Source organism: Gouania willdenowi, chromosome 20 (assembly GCF_900634775.1).
Source record: "Gouania willdenowi chromosome 20, fGouWil2.1, whole genome shotgun sequence".
Classification (NCBI taxonomy): Eukaryota; Metazoa; Chordata; class Actinopteri; order Blenniiformes; family Gobiesocidae; genus Gouania; species Gouania willdenowi.
In genome coordinates this window covers 10,733,589-10,752,789 of record NC_041063.1, presented here as the reverse complement: position 1 = coordinate 10,752,789, position 19,201 = coordinate 10,733,589, and the positions used below count along the sequence as shown (strand labels likewise).

At 36.3% G+C, this 19,201-nt stretch overlaps 2 protein-coding genes across 5 annotated transcripts in view; one reads left to right on the top strand and one right to left on the bottom strand.

Moving 5' to 3' along the window:
* apbb1ip (amyloid beta (A4) precursor protein-binding, family B, member 1 interacting protein) overlaps positions 1 to 6,194 on the top strand; it is a 34,980-nt gene extending 28,786 nt beyond the window's left edge. Inside the window, exons 11-14 of the mRNA XM_028434284.1 lie at positions 1,610 to 1,708; positions 1,802 to 1,925; positions 2,013 to 2,074; positions 2,982 to 6,194. Coding sequence (XP_028290085.1) covers positions 1,610 to 1,708; positions 1,802 to 1,925; positions 2,013 to 2,074; positions 2,982 to 3,713 — 1,017 coding nt within the window. The 3' untranslated portion in view covers positions 3,714 to 6,194. The remainder of the gene's footprint in view (positions 1 to 1,609; positions 1,709 to 1,801; positions 1,926 to 2,012; positions 2,075 to 2,981) is intronic.
* Positions 5,348 to 19,139, bottom strand: LOC114454102 (UPF0061 protein PFLU_0444-like). Of its 4 annotated transcripts, none has more exons than XM_028434288.1 (21): positions 18,732 to 18,844; positions 15,514 to 15,618; positions 14,350 to 14,588; positions 14,121 to 14,236; positions 13,926 to 14,054; positions 13,398 to 13,462; positions 13,232 to 13,288; positions 12,671 to 12,769; positions 12,277 to 12,344; positions 12,091 to 12,178; positions 11,921 to 11,990; positions 11,769 to 11,841; positions 10,605 to 10,688; positions 10,372 to 10,501; positions 8,843 to 8,887; positions 8,642 to 8,723; positions 8,476 to 8,568; positions 6,664 to 6,740; positions 6,260 to 6,303; positions 6,093 to 6,172; positions 5,348 to 5,999 (listed from the first exon to the last, which is right to left on the bottom strand). In XM_028434288.1, exons 3-21 carry the CDS (start codon positions 14,573 to 14,575, stop codon positions 5,877 to 5,879), a joined length of 1,749 nt encoding a protein of 582 aa, XP_028290089.1. In that variant the 5' UTR covers positions 14,576 to 14,588; positions 15,514 to 15,618; positions 18,732 to 18,844; the 3' UTR covers positions 5,348 to 5,876. The 4 variants fall into 4 exon arrangements, with proteins under 4 accessions (XP_028290089.1, XP_028290088.1, XP_028290086.1 ...); XM_028434287.1 differs by lacking the exon at positions 18,732 to 18,844 and adding an exon at positions 19,052 to 19,139 and having other exon boundaries at positions 5,350 to 5,999; positions 14,121 to 14,239; XM_028434285.1 differs by having other exon boundaries at positions 5,350 to 5,999; positions 14,121 to 14,239.
* Between the last annotated feature and the right edge of the window lie 62 nt (positions 19,140 to 19,201).

Below are 19,201 nucleotides of genomic sequence, written 5' to 3'. Positions count from 1 at the left end.
CGTACATATACAGTAGCATTTAGCATAGCACAGTTACGTACATATACAGTAGCATTTAGCATAGCACAGTTACGTCCAAAGGCAGCGTACAAATCTTCCTTTTTACGTAAATGGTTTTCATAAAGGGGAACTGACTGCAACAGCAAAGTCAGAAAATGGAATCCAGCAGCAGCTGGACAAGATGTAAAATTTTCTTTTTTTTTTTTCACATGATCACAACTGATCCAAGATAATAAATACAGAACTGATGATTGTGGGTTAACTTAACTTGTATTGCTAAAAAAGTTTAAAGAAGTGAAACAAGTTAGATCTCCGGTTTTAGCTGCAGCTGCTCCATGTATTTAATTAAAAGTTTCAGTTTTTTTTTAACTGAGACCAGCAGCAGTGATAGGAAGTAGGTAAAAGTACCCACTCCTAAAAGTAAGAAATGCTGACAAGTAGTATTAGAAGAGATGGGTTGGTGGTGGTGTCTTTAGACGGATATGAAAGTCTGCTTTCTTTCTTTCTTTCCCCTTATCTTGTATGAAAAACATTAGAATCAGCAAGGACGGTTACAATAAAAGTTGTGTAGCTGAGCAAACTTAAAGAGGCAAAGAAACTGAATTACCTTTAAAAAAAAAAATGACAAAATGTTCAAGGATATGTAGACCTTCCACAGGGAGTCTTTTTAAAAGGCTATTTTCACATGATGTCATATGCCCTGCTTTTACACAATACAGGAAAACTGGATTAAACCTTTTTAAGGTTACTATACTTACTATATTTCGGGCTATACTTGTTGTGATTAAGGCTGTGAGTTGGAAGAAGTGTGTGTATTTCAATGCTATATCAGCAAAATCATCTGACTGCATGTAAACGTTCACTTCTATCAAGCACTACAGGTTCTCCACAAGAGAAAGTCATTACTGCTGATATACTGTAGCTCCTGAACGTGTGTATTCATCTCCTAGCGTTAAAGCCAGGATAAAAGTCATTGAAGCGTAGCTATTAAACTAAACTTCAGTGTTAGTTGGAGGACATACAACTTTATTTAAATGTTTTGGCTTGTTTTTATTAAAACAAAGCCTGAAACCATATTCTCATAAAGAAAAATAAATGTATATAGAAATGAAACAGTGATGCTGTTCATCTATGCTCTCTGACTTCTACTGTGCTGTTGTGGGTAATAATATGCTTACAGCATTATCACCTACACTGGAAATCAATGGAAAATGACACCCAAGGCAGAGTCGGAGTATATTAGAAGCACCCTAAGATAATAATGCCATTAGTAGCTTCTGAGGATAAATAATGCCACAATATTAACACGTCTAAAAGCCCAGGAGAGAATTTGTTTTTCTGTACAAAGAGAAACGCTTTAAAGTTACTTTCTCCAGAGGTTATGTTGGGTTGGGGGAAATATAAAACTGTCAAAACACTAAAGATGTAATGGTGAGATAGGAAGAATGCTCTCAGTAGGAAAATGATCAATTATAAGTAGGTTATGAACAAATTCTGCTTCACCAGAAAGCCAATACTGAAGGATCACCATGAAACTGTAAAAAAAATACATCAGCTTTGGAAAAAGTGAGTATAATGATGTCCAGCCTGATGCATTTGTTTTTTTTAGCATCCTCAAATCCAAAAAGAGTCCCAGTACATCAAGTATCTGTGCTGTGATGATGCATGGTCCATGAACCTCTGGGTGACTGGGATTCGGATTGCCAAGGTAAACAACTTATTCATCATTGCAGAAATGAAATATGTAGTGAGGTAATGTGTTACATCAAGCTCTCAAGGGCTTTTTTGGTCTCACTTTTAGTATGGTGCATCACTGTATGAAGACTATAAAACAGCAGAGAAGAAGGCCGCTATGAGCTCCAAGTGGACCAACCGCTGCATGCCATCAAGCTCCAACACATCCACACCATCACCCACCATTAAAGGTTGACCAGCTAATCTGGAACAACTAAAATGAGCTGATACAATTTCACCATTACAAGGTTATTTAACAGTATCTCTTTATTTTGCAGCCAAATCACCTGGCCAGGCTAACGGACACGCACCAAAGCCCCAACCAGAACCTTTTTCTCAGGTAAAGCAATCTTCTTTCATCCAGCTTTAACTATCAAATATAATACTGAGCCATGCTATTATTTACATAAAGGTACCCCATCATTTTATTATAAAAAAGATCGAAGGGAAGCGTTGAACCCAATAAGATGCAACCGAGTAGATAGGATGACCAAGCGACTGATATTGTACATATTCTGGTGGAGAATTCTGGACAAAAGTGTAAAGTAGTCTGAGAAGCAACTGGCTAAGAATGGCTAACATTTAGCTAAGTACAATACAGTCAAAAGCCTTTTGTAAATGTATTTATTTTTCAGCAACAATGTTCTTTTTAGCAACTAAAGAAAACTATCACAATGTATTATATGAGAAGCGTCAATAGTTGCAGAATAGGAAAAAGACGATAGCAGCTGTCTTATCCTCAGTCGTAGTAAGCTACGGTATCATTAAAGAGTAACTGAACCCCAAAACCACTTTTTTTGGGGGTACGAAGTCGTTCTGTTGATTGATCCTGGAACAGCTCTCAATATTTTAGTTAAAGTATTTCAATTTGGCATATTTACAGTAGTTGTAAAATGTCAGTGACTGCCTTTTATGGGTTGAAACCCATAAACAATTGATTACAATTGATTTTTGCTATTGGCTGAGAACAAGATCATCTAACGTTTTTAAGCCACTTGTTTCCAACATTTGTTTTAATACAAAAAGCCATATAAATAACACTTACGCATTAAGAAAAATTACTGCAACAAAAATCCTAGCAAAAAGAGACATAAGAAAACGGTTAGAGCCACATAAGCTAACGTTTAGCAGCATGTTGGGGACTTTCATTTTACTTCCAATCCAAACTCTTTATTTCTTTAGTTTTGACATCATCTCTATACGGTTTGTAAATTACTTAATATGGTGACTTTTTCAAATCTTGTCAGGATGTTGGAAATTTGCCACCTCCACCTCCACCACTAGATGGGGTCCTCCCTCCGCCTCCACCTTCTTTAGCTGCCAAGCTCTCTGCCAGAAATTCTTTCTCAAAGCGACACTTGCTAAACAAGTTCCCCCCACCTCCATCTGCAATAGACAACAATCTCCCTCCACCCCCACCGCCTCCACCTGTCGATGACACAGAGGAGCCGCCACAGTTCCTCCCACCTCCACCTCCGGTTGCTGGTTTTGCTTCTCTGCCACCTCCACCTCCGGTTGCTGGTTTTGCTTCTCTGCCACCTCCACCTCCGGTTGCTGGTATTGGTTCTCTGCCACCTCCACCAGTGATGAGCACTCTCCCACCTCCACCCCCACCGATGAACTCGCTGCCACCTCTACCAGCTAGTTTCAGAGACATGGGACAGTCTTTGCCTCCTCCACCACCAGCTAGAGAAGTTTTCCAATCCCCTCCACCTCAAACGGTTTTCATTGGATCCGGTGCTCCGCCGCCACCTCCACCACCACCCCCTCCACCTCCATGCGCTGCTACCAAAGTAGTGGCTCCAAGGTCAGCTCTGTATACCCCCGGGTCCCTGAAGAAAACCCCTCCAGCTCCACCAAAGAGGTCTACACCGTCACTGCATGGAGGAGGAGGAGGAGGAGGTGGTGGTGATGGAGGTGGAGGAGACTTCATGTCAGAACTGATGCTTGCTATGCAGAAGAAGCGTAGTGATCATTAACCTTAGCCAGCGATAGTTGAAATATGAAAACAGTCAAACTGCACAACAACCAACGTCATAAGGGGTGGAGATCAAGCTCAAGACTTTTATCTTTTCTTTAATGGTTTCAGCAGCACATTTCTTGTGCCTTTCAATCACTTTGTAAGACACACTTTGTACAGCATTATGGGCCGGTCTTTAAGCAGTTTTTTAACCTGTGCGTATTCTGCGGTCCAGGCTCCTGACACGCCCACCGCACGTAAATCGACTCAAAGTGCGTAAGTCTGTGAATGAAGGCGGTCTGAAGCCAAGGAGGCTAACTGGGCCATGATGTCGTCATTTTTGGGCTGTCTAGAAATCACGAAATATGGAGTTTTCCTTACGCTTGTGAATGTTATTGAAACCCATAAAAATGATAAATCGCACTTTTAATTTGAAAGGCCTTTGTTGAGAAACAATGTCACAAGTTGATTTGATCAAATTATTGCAGTGTGAGGATCGAACACATTTTTCTGCCCAAGCCACAGTTAAAAATTTCTCTCTCTCCCGCCCTACCCCCCCTCATACTAAAGACAGATTAACATTAGACTGATTTTATTAACTTCTTACATTCCTGCACTCAGAAATGATCAGTGCGCATTATCCGTTATTATCATCATCTGTCATCAATGTTTCACTTGCTATTTACTCTTGTAGTGTGAGGTCTGTCAGAGTTTCATTTTAAGGAGTTGCAGCAGCCGACGCGTGCACCTCGTCACGCTGCGGATCAGCTCTGCGACGCTCCCAGGAAAAGGAGTGGACAGCACGGATAAAATATAATTAAATGTAACACATTTTGTTCGGTCTAGAACTGGTAAATGTGAACATATTAGAAATGCTGACGGTCAATCTTTTGGGGTGCTTGTGTGACTCCCTCCAGTGTCAGTTTGAAAAGATTATTTCTGGGAGTCTGTTTTGCAATATTATTACTTAAATTGCAACCGAGTCCAAACTTCTAGTGCAATATAATGTTTCACCTTATGGGGGCGCTGCACTTATTCCAGGTTCAGAAGCGCGTAGGAAAAGAACTTAAAGCTGATATTTTGAGAAACTTATGTTTATGTATATTTCTTTTGAAATGCAAAAAAAATACCTACTATGGTCTACTGCTGGTGGTCATTCATATACATCAATGTATATAAGTTCCGCCTTTGTCCTATTGACCCCTACCAATGGAAACGAGTGCCGTGATCGCCCAGCCAATAGACTTCGACTTCCAGTAGCCACTCGTTACAACAGCAAACAGGTAAATATGATTTTAGCTCCTACCTGACCCATAGACCTTTCAATGCAACCTTATGTTCCACGATGCGCGTGCAGAAAAGTAGAGGCGTGGCTTCTGGTAAATTGGCAGAGGCAGTGGGAGGAAGTGAAGCTGTTTAGGGCGGGACATCGAGACGTTTCTCAGGAACTCCAGATATCAGCTTTAAGCCACCGGGAGAATGCGCGCAAGGCCTAATTTGAATGGGAACGCCCACATTTGTGCATAACTGGATTGAAGGCGCGCCGTGACTGACTTAAGTACAGGGGGAGAAAACAGCGCTGACTTACGCGCATGTGAGAATAGAGCCCTCTGTGAACTCAACTGTTGACTTTTCCAGTGCAATTGATAACCACAATGTAAATACTGTAAGATTATTTGTTCTTCCTCCTTAACATTTAAAGTGGTGTACCCACATTAAAAAATATTCCCTAAAGTACTCCCTATAAACACAGGCGCACCCTGATGTGCATTCACGTATCACCCATGTATACTCATACACCCATTTTAGAACCACTGAAGTTTGTTAAACAATTATTTCCTGAATAAAACCTTATTGGTGTAATCAAACATCTGTCTTTGTTGACTGGAATGAAAGATAAACAGAATTATTCTTTATTTGATACAAGGCAATAACTGACTCATGAGATCAAATCTATACAAGTGCAATGAAAAAATATATATATACTGTATAATTTCACATATTTGAATTGGGGTTGTGTGACTTGAGACCATCTGACAATACTTACATAGTCATTGTTAGATACGACTGTTTCATAACATTATCAGATAAATATAAAGACAACTTCATCCAAATACATTCTAAAATGACGGAAATGTGCAACTGGTTTTCTGTGATTTCTATACCTCACGTTTTTCCCAAATCACGACGAGCAGCTGACTTTGAGCTCCTGAGCCCACTGTGGGGGTCTTGCTGCATAGCCCGCCTCCTCTGCAGTCTCTTGTGTAACAAAGGGAAAAGATAAAATGCGGTGCAGCAGCTCCACCTAGTGTTGAACAAATAGATTATTACACACAGGTTACAACCACTCAAACGGCCTCTTTTGGTTTCATTTAACAAACTTAGATAAAGCACAAACCTCAGAAAAATCATTATTCTCAGCTTTTCTAATTGCTGACTCAGCCATCCAGTTCCTCAGCACGTAACGTGGGTTCACATCTGTAAAAAAAAAAAAAAAAAATCACAGTTAAGCAAGCGTATAAACATTTAGAAAGGGTGGTATTTTTCTTATTTTAGATAACTTACTTTTCATTCGTTGCTGACGCTCCAAGTCGCTGTCATTCATTTGTCTAATAAATACATAAATACATGAAATGGTTTCTTACATTTATGAATGTACAATAGAAATCAAAAGTAAATGACAATGTCTCTTTTTGAAAGTGTATTTTTCACCCTATAATAATTTTATTACAGCAAAAAGCTAATCCTGTCCCTGTTTGTATATTGAATGAATGAATAAATGAATGGTTTATTCCGAACAACAAATGTTAAAAATATGCAATTAAAGTGGAAGTACTGTAAAGATAAGTACAAATATCAGTTTAAAAGATAAGATTGACTTTATTAATCCCTTGGGAAGGCTCCGTCATAAGGAAGTACTTCTACCCTTTGAAGTGAAACTACCCTGATTGTTGTTTTACGTTTCCTACCGTCTGAGCCGGTGCTGATACACGTGGATCCACTTAGGAAAGAGGTCATGTGATGACACGTCAGCGAGAGCCCACATCTGTTGCATAACAATAAAACTTCATTAAGTGTCAGAAACATGTCCGAGCATCAAAATGTGGACACGTGCCTAATGCTTTATACTAATAAATCACTATTTAAAGCATTATTTCAAACATTGTGTTGTTAGTTTGTCCTAAGGGATCATTAGGGTGTCATTTAGTTTTATAACCATTACTGCAGTCTCTTTGCTCAGGAATATATCAGTGCTTTTAACATTCATAGGCAGAATAATCCATTACTTCTCCATGCTAGAAAAATAAAGCAGAATAGTGGTCTGATGTGGTACTTTGTAAATTATTTGGTAAAGATCATCTTAAAACTGAAGGTGAAACAAAAGAATGAAAAACAGAGATTTAGGGTCAAACAGATGAACATATAGTGTTACAGTGTATGTATTGTCTGATACATTTACCACATAAGTCACTTTTATTTTAGACCAGTGGTATTGTCTGACTACAATATTTTGCTTAGAAAACTATTTAAAAACAACTATAGATCATAATGATGGAATGAACCATTTCATTTAGTAAATAAGTGGAAAGAAACAGTATTTAGATCAGTGGTTTTTTTTTTGGGATAGTGACCCGATTTTAATATCGACATTTTTTATTTATTTCTGTCTGAATTTGTTTTTGATCATGTTTGATATTGATATTTTTGATATTTTTTTTGCGCTGCATTTTAGTTGAACTAGATTCACAAAGTGAAATATAGTTGCTTAAGATTATGTGTGTGTGTTTTTTTTTTCAAGGATATTAATTAAAAAAGTTCAAAAAAAGCTATTTTAATTTTTCAGAAATTTCCGGTGACCCTAAATGGGGTCCTGACCCAAAGGCTGAAAAACACTGATTTAGTGGCTACGGATTGGAATTATTCCAGTAGTTTTTAGGGTGTATTGACATCAGTTTGTCCTCTGTCCGTCCGTGTGTGTAGAGTGGTGTAGGTTTATTAATGCAATACACACAAACCATTTTCCAAACAAAACATTGGCACTAATGGGGGATTCCAGGTAATGAAAAAAAATTCCGGTTGGTTGATTTTTGGCGAAAAAACTGTGTTTTTGAGGATTTTGGGGAAAGAAAAAAAAAAACTTTGTCATGGACTGATTTTAAAGAAGGAGAGGTGGCGGACCATTAATACCTTGCCGTAAGGTGACATAGTGGCAACAGTTTTTATCTTTTATTACTACGTAATAAAATTCTATGCATAAACAGGTGAGTAATCACATTTAATAATAATATCTTAGTCCCCTACCGCTATTATAAATGTAATGGATGAACCATTTCCAACTATAAATTCACTGAAGTGCTTAGCTTGGTCACAATCAATCAATCAATGTCAGTTATTTTTCGTGACAGTTAATACTTCGAGAAGTTTTCAAATGCCAGACCGAGGGTTTTCATGTGCAGGCACGTTATGGGTTATATCACGCCTGGGGTGGGACCAACACTGACATTTTATTGGTTCATTTTCCATTCTCTCAAGTACCCCCCTGTTGTGCCATCACGTAACCCTAGGGGTACACGTGCAACCATTTGAGTAACACTGTCTTAGACAAATCAACTCCCATTAAGTCTCAACTTAGAATAAAAACACTCTGAACGTACATTTAAGAACATTTCCATTCACTGTGTTCATTGTTGGACTAATAATTGGATTTTTTTTTAATAACCTTGGTATATAGCCATTATTAAAAGAGAATAGCATGTAAGACAATGTAAGTTTGGCTCTACCTGTGAGAAGTCTCTATTGTGAAGCTGCTTTGGTGAAACTTCACTGAGTTGCCTGAACGTCATGGTGAAGTCTGACTGCGTTTCCTCCATCATCTAATTAAACGAGACACTCAACACAGTGGGCGAGAACAAATGTCTGCTAACGACGACAACAATTAAAACTCGCCTTGAGCAGGAAAGCGATACAGTACGCATCGTCGTCTTCTTCACCGAGAAGACCAAGCTTTGCTCTAAATAGCTGGTGAACTCTGAAAATCAGTTAGAAATATATATATAAAAAAAAAACAACTCGTGAAATTATGAAATAGAGCAAAACAGAGTTAATGTGAATGAAGAGGAAGGTCTGATGGTGTCAGAAGCAACTCACCTCATTTGGTAAATAATATTATAGGCTTCTAATTCCATTTTAGCCCTACAAAGGCATAAAAGAGCAGGATTAGCAAAACAAACATTAGGTAGCTAAATAAATGAATGAAATAAAGAGTACTAATATACCCTAAGTAGAAATACTGTTACTTGGTACTCAAGTACAAGTACAAATAAATCATACATAAAATACCCAGGTTTAAACATCTCATGTATAAACTTAAAAAGAAAGAAACCAAATCTTGCACTTTTGGTACTTAATTTATTTTCCACAAATGCATCTGTATAGAATAAAAGTTTTGTCAAAATGTACATTTTTAAAAAAATAAAACACCAAAAATTTCAATTCAAAACAAATACTTATATTTAATAAATACTAATAATTCTGGGCCCTAATTTAATACTGGTTTAGAAAGAAAATCTCTGTGTAATGTGATTTTTCATGTTTTTAACCATCATTGCATGGACTGCTCTACAGTTTTTAATTGTGTAACCTTTCACTCTATTATGAAACCTGTTGTAAATCTTTAAAGGAAGCAGCTTGGCAGCCATTTTGTTACTGTCCTGATGAAGGCCTGTTAACATGTGGGCATGTTTTTAATGATTCTGTAGCTCATTTAATAAATAACATTACCTCTGACTGACTCAGATCTTCTCAAAACTCAAAATAAATGCATTCTCTATGAATATAATTACATTTAAAAACTCAATAATCTCAATTCAATGCCATTCTGGAGCCGTGCATTACGTTTAATATGATTGGTCGGCTATGATGTGATGCATTTGATTGTTGTCTGGTCATTTCAGTCTAGTCTGTTGATCATTTAAAAACTAAAATTAATAATTTACTCAGTAAAGGTTGGGTGTAGAAATATAACTAATTACTCATTTTAAAACATACCTAAATACAAGTAACATTACTGATTTAGAAGTATCTATAAAAGCAACTCAATTACAGTACCGTATTTTTCGGACTATAAGGCGCACTTAAAATCCTTTAATTTTTTCAAAAATTGACAGTGCGCCTAATAATCAGGTGCGCCTTATGTATGAAATTAATATGTCAAAATGTTTAGTACAACTTTGGTAAACTATGACGCTGCACCGGTTGATGGATTTTTGGTGCTTCAGGGCTACTGTAGTCAGTGATATGTACCAGTACTGTGCTTCAACATACTGAACTGAAAAAGTTATTGTAATGTTTTGTATTTTATGTGTTAAACCTGAACAATGTTGAGAGTTATTGTTAATGAGTAGAATAAAGTTTGACTTATCTGACTATTTTGTTTCGCTTAATGAGCCTTAATAATAATAATAATAATAATAATAATAATAACAAACCGGTGCACCTTATAGTCCGGTATAAAAATAAACCCAGTCAGACCCATTCATTGATAGTGTGCCTTATAATCCGGTGCGCCTTATAGTCTGAAAAATACGGTACTTCTGAATAAAGCACATTTTTCATGATGACTTGGTGAAAATTAACAATAATAGAAATAATATGGAAACGAGTATTGTATTTCTTACTGATGTTGTTGCTTTTTAGTGAGCACAGGCCCCAGAGCCTGCAGGAGTTTCTCCAGGTTAAAAAGGCCAACACTAGCCTGAGCTCCGATGCTGTATCTGCCTTCATCATCAGAAGTGTTGGGAATGAACTCTGACAAGTTGAACACAAAACTTTGTCAGATATACATTTTGTTTTTGGTTTTTTTCTACTATTACAAATTAACTTTTGTTTTTTTTTTTTTTTTTTTTCACACTGGGGTTGTATGACTCCATGAAGCCAAAGGGTCCGTAGTCGATGGTGATGGAGAGAAGGCTGAAGTTGTCCGTGTTGCACACACCTGTGGTAGTCAGGGTTGGGGTCAATTACATATTTCAGTCACAATTACATTTTCAAATACCCATGTTCAATTACAACTCAATTGTGATTAAAGTGACAAGCATTTCTCCAAATACAATTAAATCACAACTATATTTTAAGCTCAGAAAGTCAATTACAATTAACGCTGCAAGCAGTGATGAACGGGCCCTCGCAACCACACGCATGTCGGAACGTGGAGCACGTTCAGGTGTGTTAGCAGAAATGTTAAAGTGTTGACACGTAGCTATCACAAACTTTCCTGCAGTGTTCTGTGCAAATATAATGTCTATGATTTCTTTTTATCAATAGGTGGCGCTGTGATTATGAATGACGTTTGGGTTAATCCATAACTGGAGGAGCTTGACTTGTTTCTGTGTGGGTATAAAACAGATGTAAATCATTAGACAATAAGGTTACATTGTGTAATCTTTGGGAATGTGTGTTTGTGGTCGTGCGGTAGAAAGAAATAACAGTACTAAATCCTCAGTGTACTGAAGTAACACTTCTTCAGTACACTGGTAGAATACTGACATCATCACTGTAGAAAGTGATGATGTCAGAATTTTGCAGAAGTGCCACATTAATGATGTCATCAGTCCATGCTGGGAGCCAATACAATTTTCAAGGGGCACCATTGAGTCAGTTTGCCATTCACATGTCCAATTCCTCCAAAATATAAATTTTTTCGCCAGTCCTAATTTGTGTTCAAATTTTCATGAAATTCTGAATGTGTTTAGGCCCTCACAAATGTAATAATTTTGCCTAAAAAATAAAAAAAATTATAGTAATAAAAACAAGGAGCATTACAATAGGGTCCCACACACCATTGTTGCTTGGGCCCTAATTATCTCAAATTAAATTACAATTTAATTACGAGTACGACAGCAACAGATTGTTCAAATTACAACTATAATTATAATTATGCCATCATTTTAATGAATTATCAATTACACAATCACAATTATAAGTGACCCCAACCCCGGTGGTAGTGATAAAGCATTGAACCGTTCACAGTCTGAGTAAATATTATTAATAATATTTAACTGCCGGGATTTCTTACCGTGTGCAAATCCCACTGACATCCACAGGGCAATCAGCTCAGCTGTTTTATTTACAACTGTGGAAAAAAACACCTGTGAATAGATGGTGATATGATGATTCCATTCCTGAAAATCAACTACAAAACAGGTGAATTAATGACCATCACCTTACCAGATATCTGTCTGGATCATCTGAGCTGATAAAAGAAAAATGCTCTTTGATAATGAAGTTCAACAGCTTCCTAAAATCAAGCCAAAAAACAAAAACAAATAAATTACAACAAAGGGTAAACAGTAAACACACTGATTTATAGATAAACGGGAGCTAGCAACACATCTCACCTCAAAAGGTTAATTTCTTCACTTTGAGTCAAAATTTCTAAAGAGCCGATGCGGAACCACGACTTGGCCAACCTGAGAACAACAGCTCCTGTGAAGAACGCAGCAACAACAACGTAATTTATTACTGTAAATATTACAAGGTGAATCATCCAGTATGGAGTAAAAACAAAGCATTAATAACAGCACCTCTTTCTTTTTTCACAGAACCATTGTAGAATTGATCCCTCCACACCTGTTCCTCACTGATGATGAGACTGATGTAAAGAAAATTATTATCAAATTAAAAAAAAAAAAAAAAAAAACACTAAATAAATGACATTAAAATGATACAGTGCATCTCTGTTTGAAAGAGATAGAATATTTGGAGTTTTTGCAACCTAACACTAACTTAAAGAGTAATTCAATAAAATAAATAATTCAATTAATTATTAATTGTGTAAACTATACATTTTCCAGTGGTTTTACATGTTCTGGTTTAGGGTGTTTATTCCTCTAATTTTAAACAAAAATCAAAGGTTTTGCAGTTATTTCTAAAACTATGTTAAGCAGCACATCAGAAGTATTTCCACCTTTCATTTACCTTGCTGCTCTGCTGGTGGGAATGCCCAAGAAATGCATGGCCTCACTGCACAGAAACTCCCGGACTGATGAGCGGAGAACAGCACGACCGTCACCAGACCTGAGAAATGTAAAAAAAATAGCAACAACAACAACAACAACACTGCTTTAGACTAACAACAACTGCATAGTAGGATTCAAATAACAAGCCTTTTTTCAGGTAAGTCATAAATAAATGGCTCAAATATGACACACACAGTGGTGAACGATTAATTGCATTTGCAATATTATCGAGATGTCATAAAATGCGATTGTCTAATCGTAAAGGCTGCTTTTTTATTTATTTTTTTCCCTTGTCTTGTCTTGTCCTGTTAAGTTCTGAGAGTGTTTAAGAAGTGCAAGAGGCCCTTGAAAAAATAATTGCATTTTAAATCGCAATTGCAATATTGAGGAAAAAAATTGCAACTGGACTATTTTCCAAACTCGTTCAGCCCCGCACACACACACACACACACACACACACACACACACACAACACCACCACCACCCCCCCCCCCCCCCCCCCACCCCCACCCCCCCTCACCTTGAGTATGGAGTTTTCCCAGAGCCTTTAAGCTGCAGTTCCCAAGTTTCTCCTTTCCTTTAAATTTATACATTTATTAAACACAGTTTATTGAAGCTTAAATAATGAATTGCTAGTAAAGTCTTTAACAGAAAAAAACAAACTATTTAAATTTGAATAATCTTACCTGTTGGTATACTGGCCAAGTAAATGTGCCCGTCCATCACCCAGCTGACCGGCCCAGTAACCAAACTATAAGGAAATGACAAAATCACAAAGCAGCAGTCAGTTTTATTTGAATATTTTTGTTGTCATTTTTAAAACTGTATTAATTTTTTTCATGAACTTCTGTATTTTATAAGTAACTTTGTTAGTTGATCTTTCTTGGGTTTTTTTTTTAAATTATCATTATTATTTGTGTTTTAGTTGTCATTTTGTATATATTTCTTTATTCTTGTAGTAATATTTCGTGGTTTTCGCTGTTGTTTTAGTTTTTTTTGTATCTTTCTGTCACTTTTGTTTTAAGAGTCATTTTGTGCGTTTACTTCGAGGGCCAAAGAAAATTCGATAGAGGCGGGTGTCCCCTAGTGGTCCCCGGGCCGTCAGATGCCAATGTCTACAGTAAGTCATCATATTAAACTGTAGTGGATGTCGGTTAGATTTGATTGCGTGTGAATGCAGTTTGTAAATATTTTGTAAATGTAATTCAGTTTACCTGATGACCTCCATATCTGTGAGCCAATGGAACGGATCCTGGGGGCAGTTTTCCACCACTTGCAAAATGAAGGAAATGATCTGATTGTGTTACAGACAAATCCAAATCTAAAACCCCCTCGATGACATCCTGTTGGTTATGAATGAATGAATGCATGAATAAATACATAAATAAATAAATGAGTTACATCCTCACTTTGGAAACTGCCACCAGCCTTAGAGGAGCCTTCAGTGGGGTTGGAATAGATTTGGAGAATATACAGTTTTTAACTGTCCGCACAAAGTTTCCGTCCACCACATCAACTGGGAATACTTCTAAAAATAAATAAATAATTCAACAAATACAGAAAAAAGAGCAATGACATTTTCAATGCGTGGACACTGTTGACATTTAAGTAAAATAATAATAATAAAAAATTAACTACCGAGCAGCTTCTTGCAGGAGACTCTGAAATAGTCCATGTCCTGAACTGTGTTTGAAACACTCACATTCTTCCACCTGGATGTGACCGTTTGTGTTGACATTTCTGCGTTCAGTGGCACATTGTCGTAACTTTGACACTCAGTACTTTGGCAGAAGTCCAGAGCAGTCAATATTGTGAATGACGCTGCCATCAAAGCAGCAAGAAGAGTTTTTTGGGTTCTCCACATCCTGTAATTTGTACTAAAGAGTAAAACAAAGCATTTTATTAGTTATCATCACATGGCAAACAGTTCAATGTGTGCGTGAATAAGATCCAGTATGTCACAAGGAAATATATTCACTCATGAAACTAGGAATGTCCCGATACAACTTTTTTCATTTCCAATATGATACCAATATTGCAGCCTTGCGTATCGGCTGATACCGATATCAATACGATGCGATATCAGCACGAATCACACATACTTTTATGACTTATTTTGTAGTATGGAATGTTAGAAAAGGCTTGGTCAAGTGATGTTACTCAAACAGAGAACAATAGTCAGCAACAGTAGGTATGAGAAAAACTGACCCATTTATTATTAACATAAATGTTAACCATCAAAAAAATATACACAGTATTCTACAATTGAATAAAACCAATAAAGAATTAAATGCAAAAAAAAATCATTAATGTGAATCCGGTATACAATTTTCGTTTTCAGGCTGATATCGGATAGGGACACCCCTACACAAAAGTGAGCACCTATACGTAGGAATGTAACGATTAATCGTAAGGCAGTTTTTTTTTAAGTCCAATTGTTAAGGCACAAAATACATTTTCAGTTGTACTTTTAAAAAGAAAAAGAACTATTATGCAGTTTTGCATTGTTTACTATAGAACCAGAATTTAAATTAATGGGCTTCTTCTTCATTTGTATTAACAACAGCAGTGCATCCCACAATGAGATGACAATAGTAAAAATAATAATAATAAATAAAATACAAAAAAATAATATATATATATATATATATATATATATATATTTTTTTTTTTTTTTTTTTACTAGTTTAGTGGGGGATAATTAACTAACGAGCCTTAATGCACACGTTAATGGGTTCAGATACGCTGATCACACTAATAATAATAATAATAATAATAATAATAATAATAATAATGTCTTACCGTTCAAAAGTGCACCACAAATCGTCTAATCCACTCTAGCTCATTGGCTACAATAGTAAAGGATCACTTCCTGGAACAATTGTGAGGCTCCGTGAGCCGCCATTGCTGTAAAAAAAACAAAAAAAGGAACCATTGGAGTGAACGGAGTTGACGCAACTCTCTCTCTCTCTCTCTCTCTCTCTAAGGCTCTGGTCACAGCTACCTGAAGTTGCCGTTCGCGATACAACACGGATTGCTACTTGGTAAAAACCAGACAACCATCCAACAAAGGGAACCAATCCGAGTTCCTACGTCAAATCCACCCAAAGTTCCACAAACACGGGGACAGAGATGAACCTGTAGCAACAATTATGAACTGGAAACTCCACTAAAGCTAATTATGCTAGGCTAACCTACCGACAGCCCTAGGCTAAGAGCTTCTTCTTCTTCTTCTTCTGGTTTAATGGCAGGTTGCAACCATGACTTATTAGGTGCATACCGCCACCTACTGTACCGGAACTATGTTTGCAATGAGCACTCATCTCTCCTCCATGTAATAATTCTCCTACTTCTTGCCACCCTAAACTCTTAATTCCCAGGATTTTTTCTGCTGACTTCATGATTTTGATCTTTTCAGTTTGAGCTGAACAGTTTATTACATCTACCATAAATATAAAGAAATTGTTCTTATCCGTTTGCAACCTTTGCATTCCTCTACTTTCCTCATTTGTAAGTTTTCCCATATCTCCTCTTACTGTTCTAACAGCTTCTGCATAGATCAAGCTCTCATTTTGTTGGACCTTCTGCTTCTCTTTCACTGACTTCACATCCTAATCATAAGCTGAGCTCCGCTCTCCACCACAGTTCACACACGGGCTTTACTCCATCCTCACACATTCTATATTCATGTTCACCAGCACTGCTCGAATGTGAAATAAATGTTAGCATAAACACTAACGTCACCATTCATTTTTTTAAATTATATTTCACATGTTCACAAAACAGAGCTGGTCCCATTAGACTAATGTAACTATTGAGATTATTATACCAATTTTTTTTTTTTTTTTTTCACAAAATAATTTTATTTTAAGTGAGGAAATAAATGATTTACATACAATAGCACTAATAGAGTGACCCACGTGCACTGATATGTTCCATAAAATATAAGCTCATGAGCTGAGTCAGCAGCTATTGTAGCCTTTTTTAATGTGTCTAGTGTTGATGTATTCACATTTATTTGTGTTTCGTAAGGAACCTGTTTACACTTTAAGTTGGGAATGTTTTATTTATTTATAGTTTTTTTATTTATCGTTATCGTGATAAATGCCAGAAATTATCGGGATAATTTCTTTTAGTCCAAATCGCCCATCCCAAGTACCCCCTTTCTCTTACTTTTGAATCCAAGTACCCCTTTTGTCCGACTACAACATTTTGCTCAGAATACAGTAACAGTACCTGTTAGTCAGAGTTGTTGCAGCTCACTAGTGAAGTCGTTTGTGTTTCTGACATCTTAATATCAAGGATACTTGGATTAATAAATAGTCACTGAGCTTTCCATACGCTCCTGACTCAGGATGTTGACTACTTCACATTCTACAGGGTTGTCTAATAATAACAATAATAATAATAATGTTTTTTTCTGAACAAGCAAGTGAGCCTGCAAACAGTCTCGACAAATATTCCAACCTATAACCTGGTTACATCTACTCAGACTGACTGGAGATTTCATTCCTATTAATGTTTTGTTTTTTTTAGATGGAGGAAAACAGCAGAAGGAAGGTGACGGAGAAATAGCGTAAGAAGAGGGAGGAGGAAGAGCTGAAGAAGAAGGTAGCAGAGGAGAGGGCTCTCCTTCAGAAGAAGTACGAAGAAGAGACAAAGGATGAGCACATGATGACGTTCCTTTAATAAATGAATAACAATTAAATGTCTTTGGATGGTGTAACTAGTCTAGTCTGGTTTGAGGTATTGAAGGCCACGAATCATACGTCTTTTGACATTTATTTTTCTTTCCAGTCATCTGACAAACATACAAACATGTCAGACACAAACATTCACAAAAAGGTCTCTAATCAGACAGATTCCAAAATGTGTTCATCAAGGTAGATTCAGTCATTAAATGGGTCCAAAAAGCTAACTTGGAACAACAATGTATTAAATGTCCACCTGAAGCTCTTTTAACAAATAATTGCAACAAATATGTATGAGTGAATCTTAAAAGTCACGCTTTACAAACTATTCAGAATAGGTATGTTTTTAGGTTTTATTTAACTTGTCGTAGTTAATTCTTAGCTTAAACTAAATGTTTTAGTATATTGGTGGTGTTCTTAGATTTTAAAATGGCGATCTCGACCAGAGTTGAAGGCTTGCCACGCCCACTCTGTGTGAGAAAATTGTCCTGTTTTTCTGTTTTTATAGAAAATATTTTTCTGTTTTTCTAAAATAATGAGATACGTTTTCATAGGAAATATTTTTCAGTTTTTCTGAAATAATGAGAAGTTTTTATTGTCAATATTTGTCGTTTTTTTCTTGAAATGATATAAGTTTTTATAGGAAATAATTTTTGTTTTTTCTGAAATGATGAGATAGTTTTTGTTGCAATTATTTTTCGGTTTTTCTGAAATTAAGCGATACGTTATTATAGCAAACATTTTTTGTTTTTTCTGAAACCAAAAAAAAAATCCAATAAAAACAGAAAAACAGGGCCAAATATTTATTTATTTTTATCTAATCAATTCAGAAAAAGCGAAAAACAATTCCTATAAAAACAGAAAAAAACAGGGTAATTTTTTTATTTACTTATTTTTATCTCATGGTAGAAGTTCATATAGCCTGGAGAAAGAGTTTGTTAACTTATTAAAAAGGCCTTCCTATTACTCAACTCTAATAGAGGAAACTTTATTTACTGATACAATTCTAACAATTAGAAACAAAGCTAATGTCCCCCCTGCAGGAGTACTCAATAATTTCTTAAACAAAACATCTCCTGAGGTATCCCCAACATGCAGCTTTTATTTACATAGTTTTACTCCACTTGGTCTATCTGAACTGACCTCAATAGTTAGTGCTTCTAAACCAACAACCTGTCTTTTAGATCCAATTCCAACTCTACTATTTAAAGATGTTTTTCCACTAGTTAGCACTAATATGGTAAACTGAATTAACACATCTCTAGCAACATGTTATGTACCACAGGGTTTTAAAACCGCTGTAGTCAAACCTCTCCTTGAAAAACCTACCCTCGAAACAAGTGACTTGTCCCATTATGATGTTTATCGTTATGGTGTTAAATACCAGAAATTATAGTGATCTTTTTTTTTTTAGTCCATATCACCCATCGCTAATGGCGACTTCCGGTTTGATGACGCGCCATCAAAACTCTCTATTTAATTTAGCTACTTTTTACTTTTACTTGACTATTTCATATGTACAATTTAAATCAAGTAAAAACACTTCTACTTAATTGAGTATTATATATCAGCACTCTTTAGGCAACATATATACAAATAATAATGGCGTATAGGTTTGTGTTATTTAACGTTATGGAGAGAAAACTTACTGGTTAGCAGCTTAGCTAATAGCCTACGGAGGTGTATTATTTCTGGTGAATCTATACATAAAAGTACAGCCTCTTTCTCGTTTACATTATTGTTGAAGGTGTAACTCTCTAAACCGTCCGTATGCATCGTTTCCTGCTGCTGCTCATTAC

Coding starts and splice junctions, on each gene's coding strand:
- LOC114454102 (XM_028434287.1), bottom strand. CDS start 14,575: ATGTGGAGAACCCAAAAAACTCTTCTTGCTGCTTTGATGGCAGCGTCA. Junction 13,289..13,397: donor CTTGGCCAGTATACCAACAG/GTAAGATTATTC, acceptor ATAAATTTAAAG/GAAAGGAGAAACTTGGGAAC. Junction 12,770..13,231: donor GGGAAAACTCCATACTCAAG/GTGAGGGGGGGT, acceptor TACATTTCTCAG/GTCTGGTGACGGTCGTGCTG.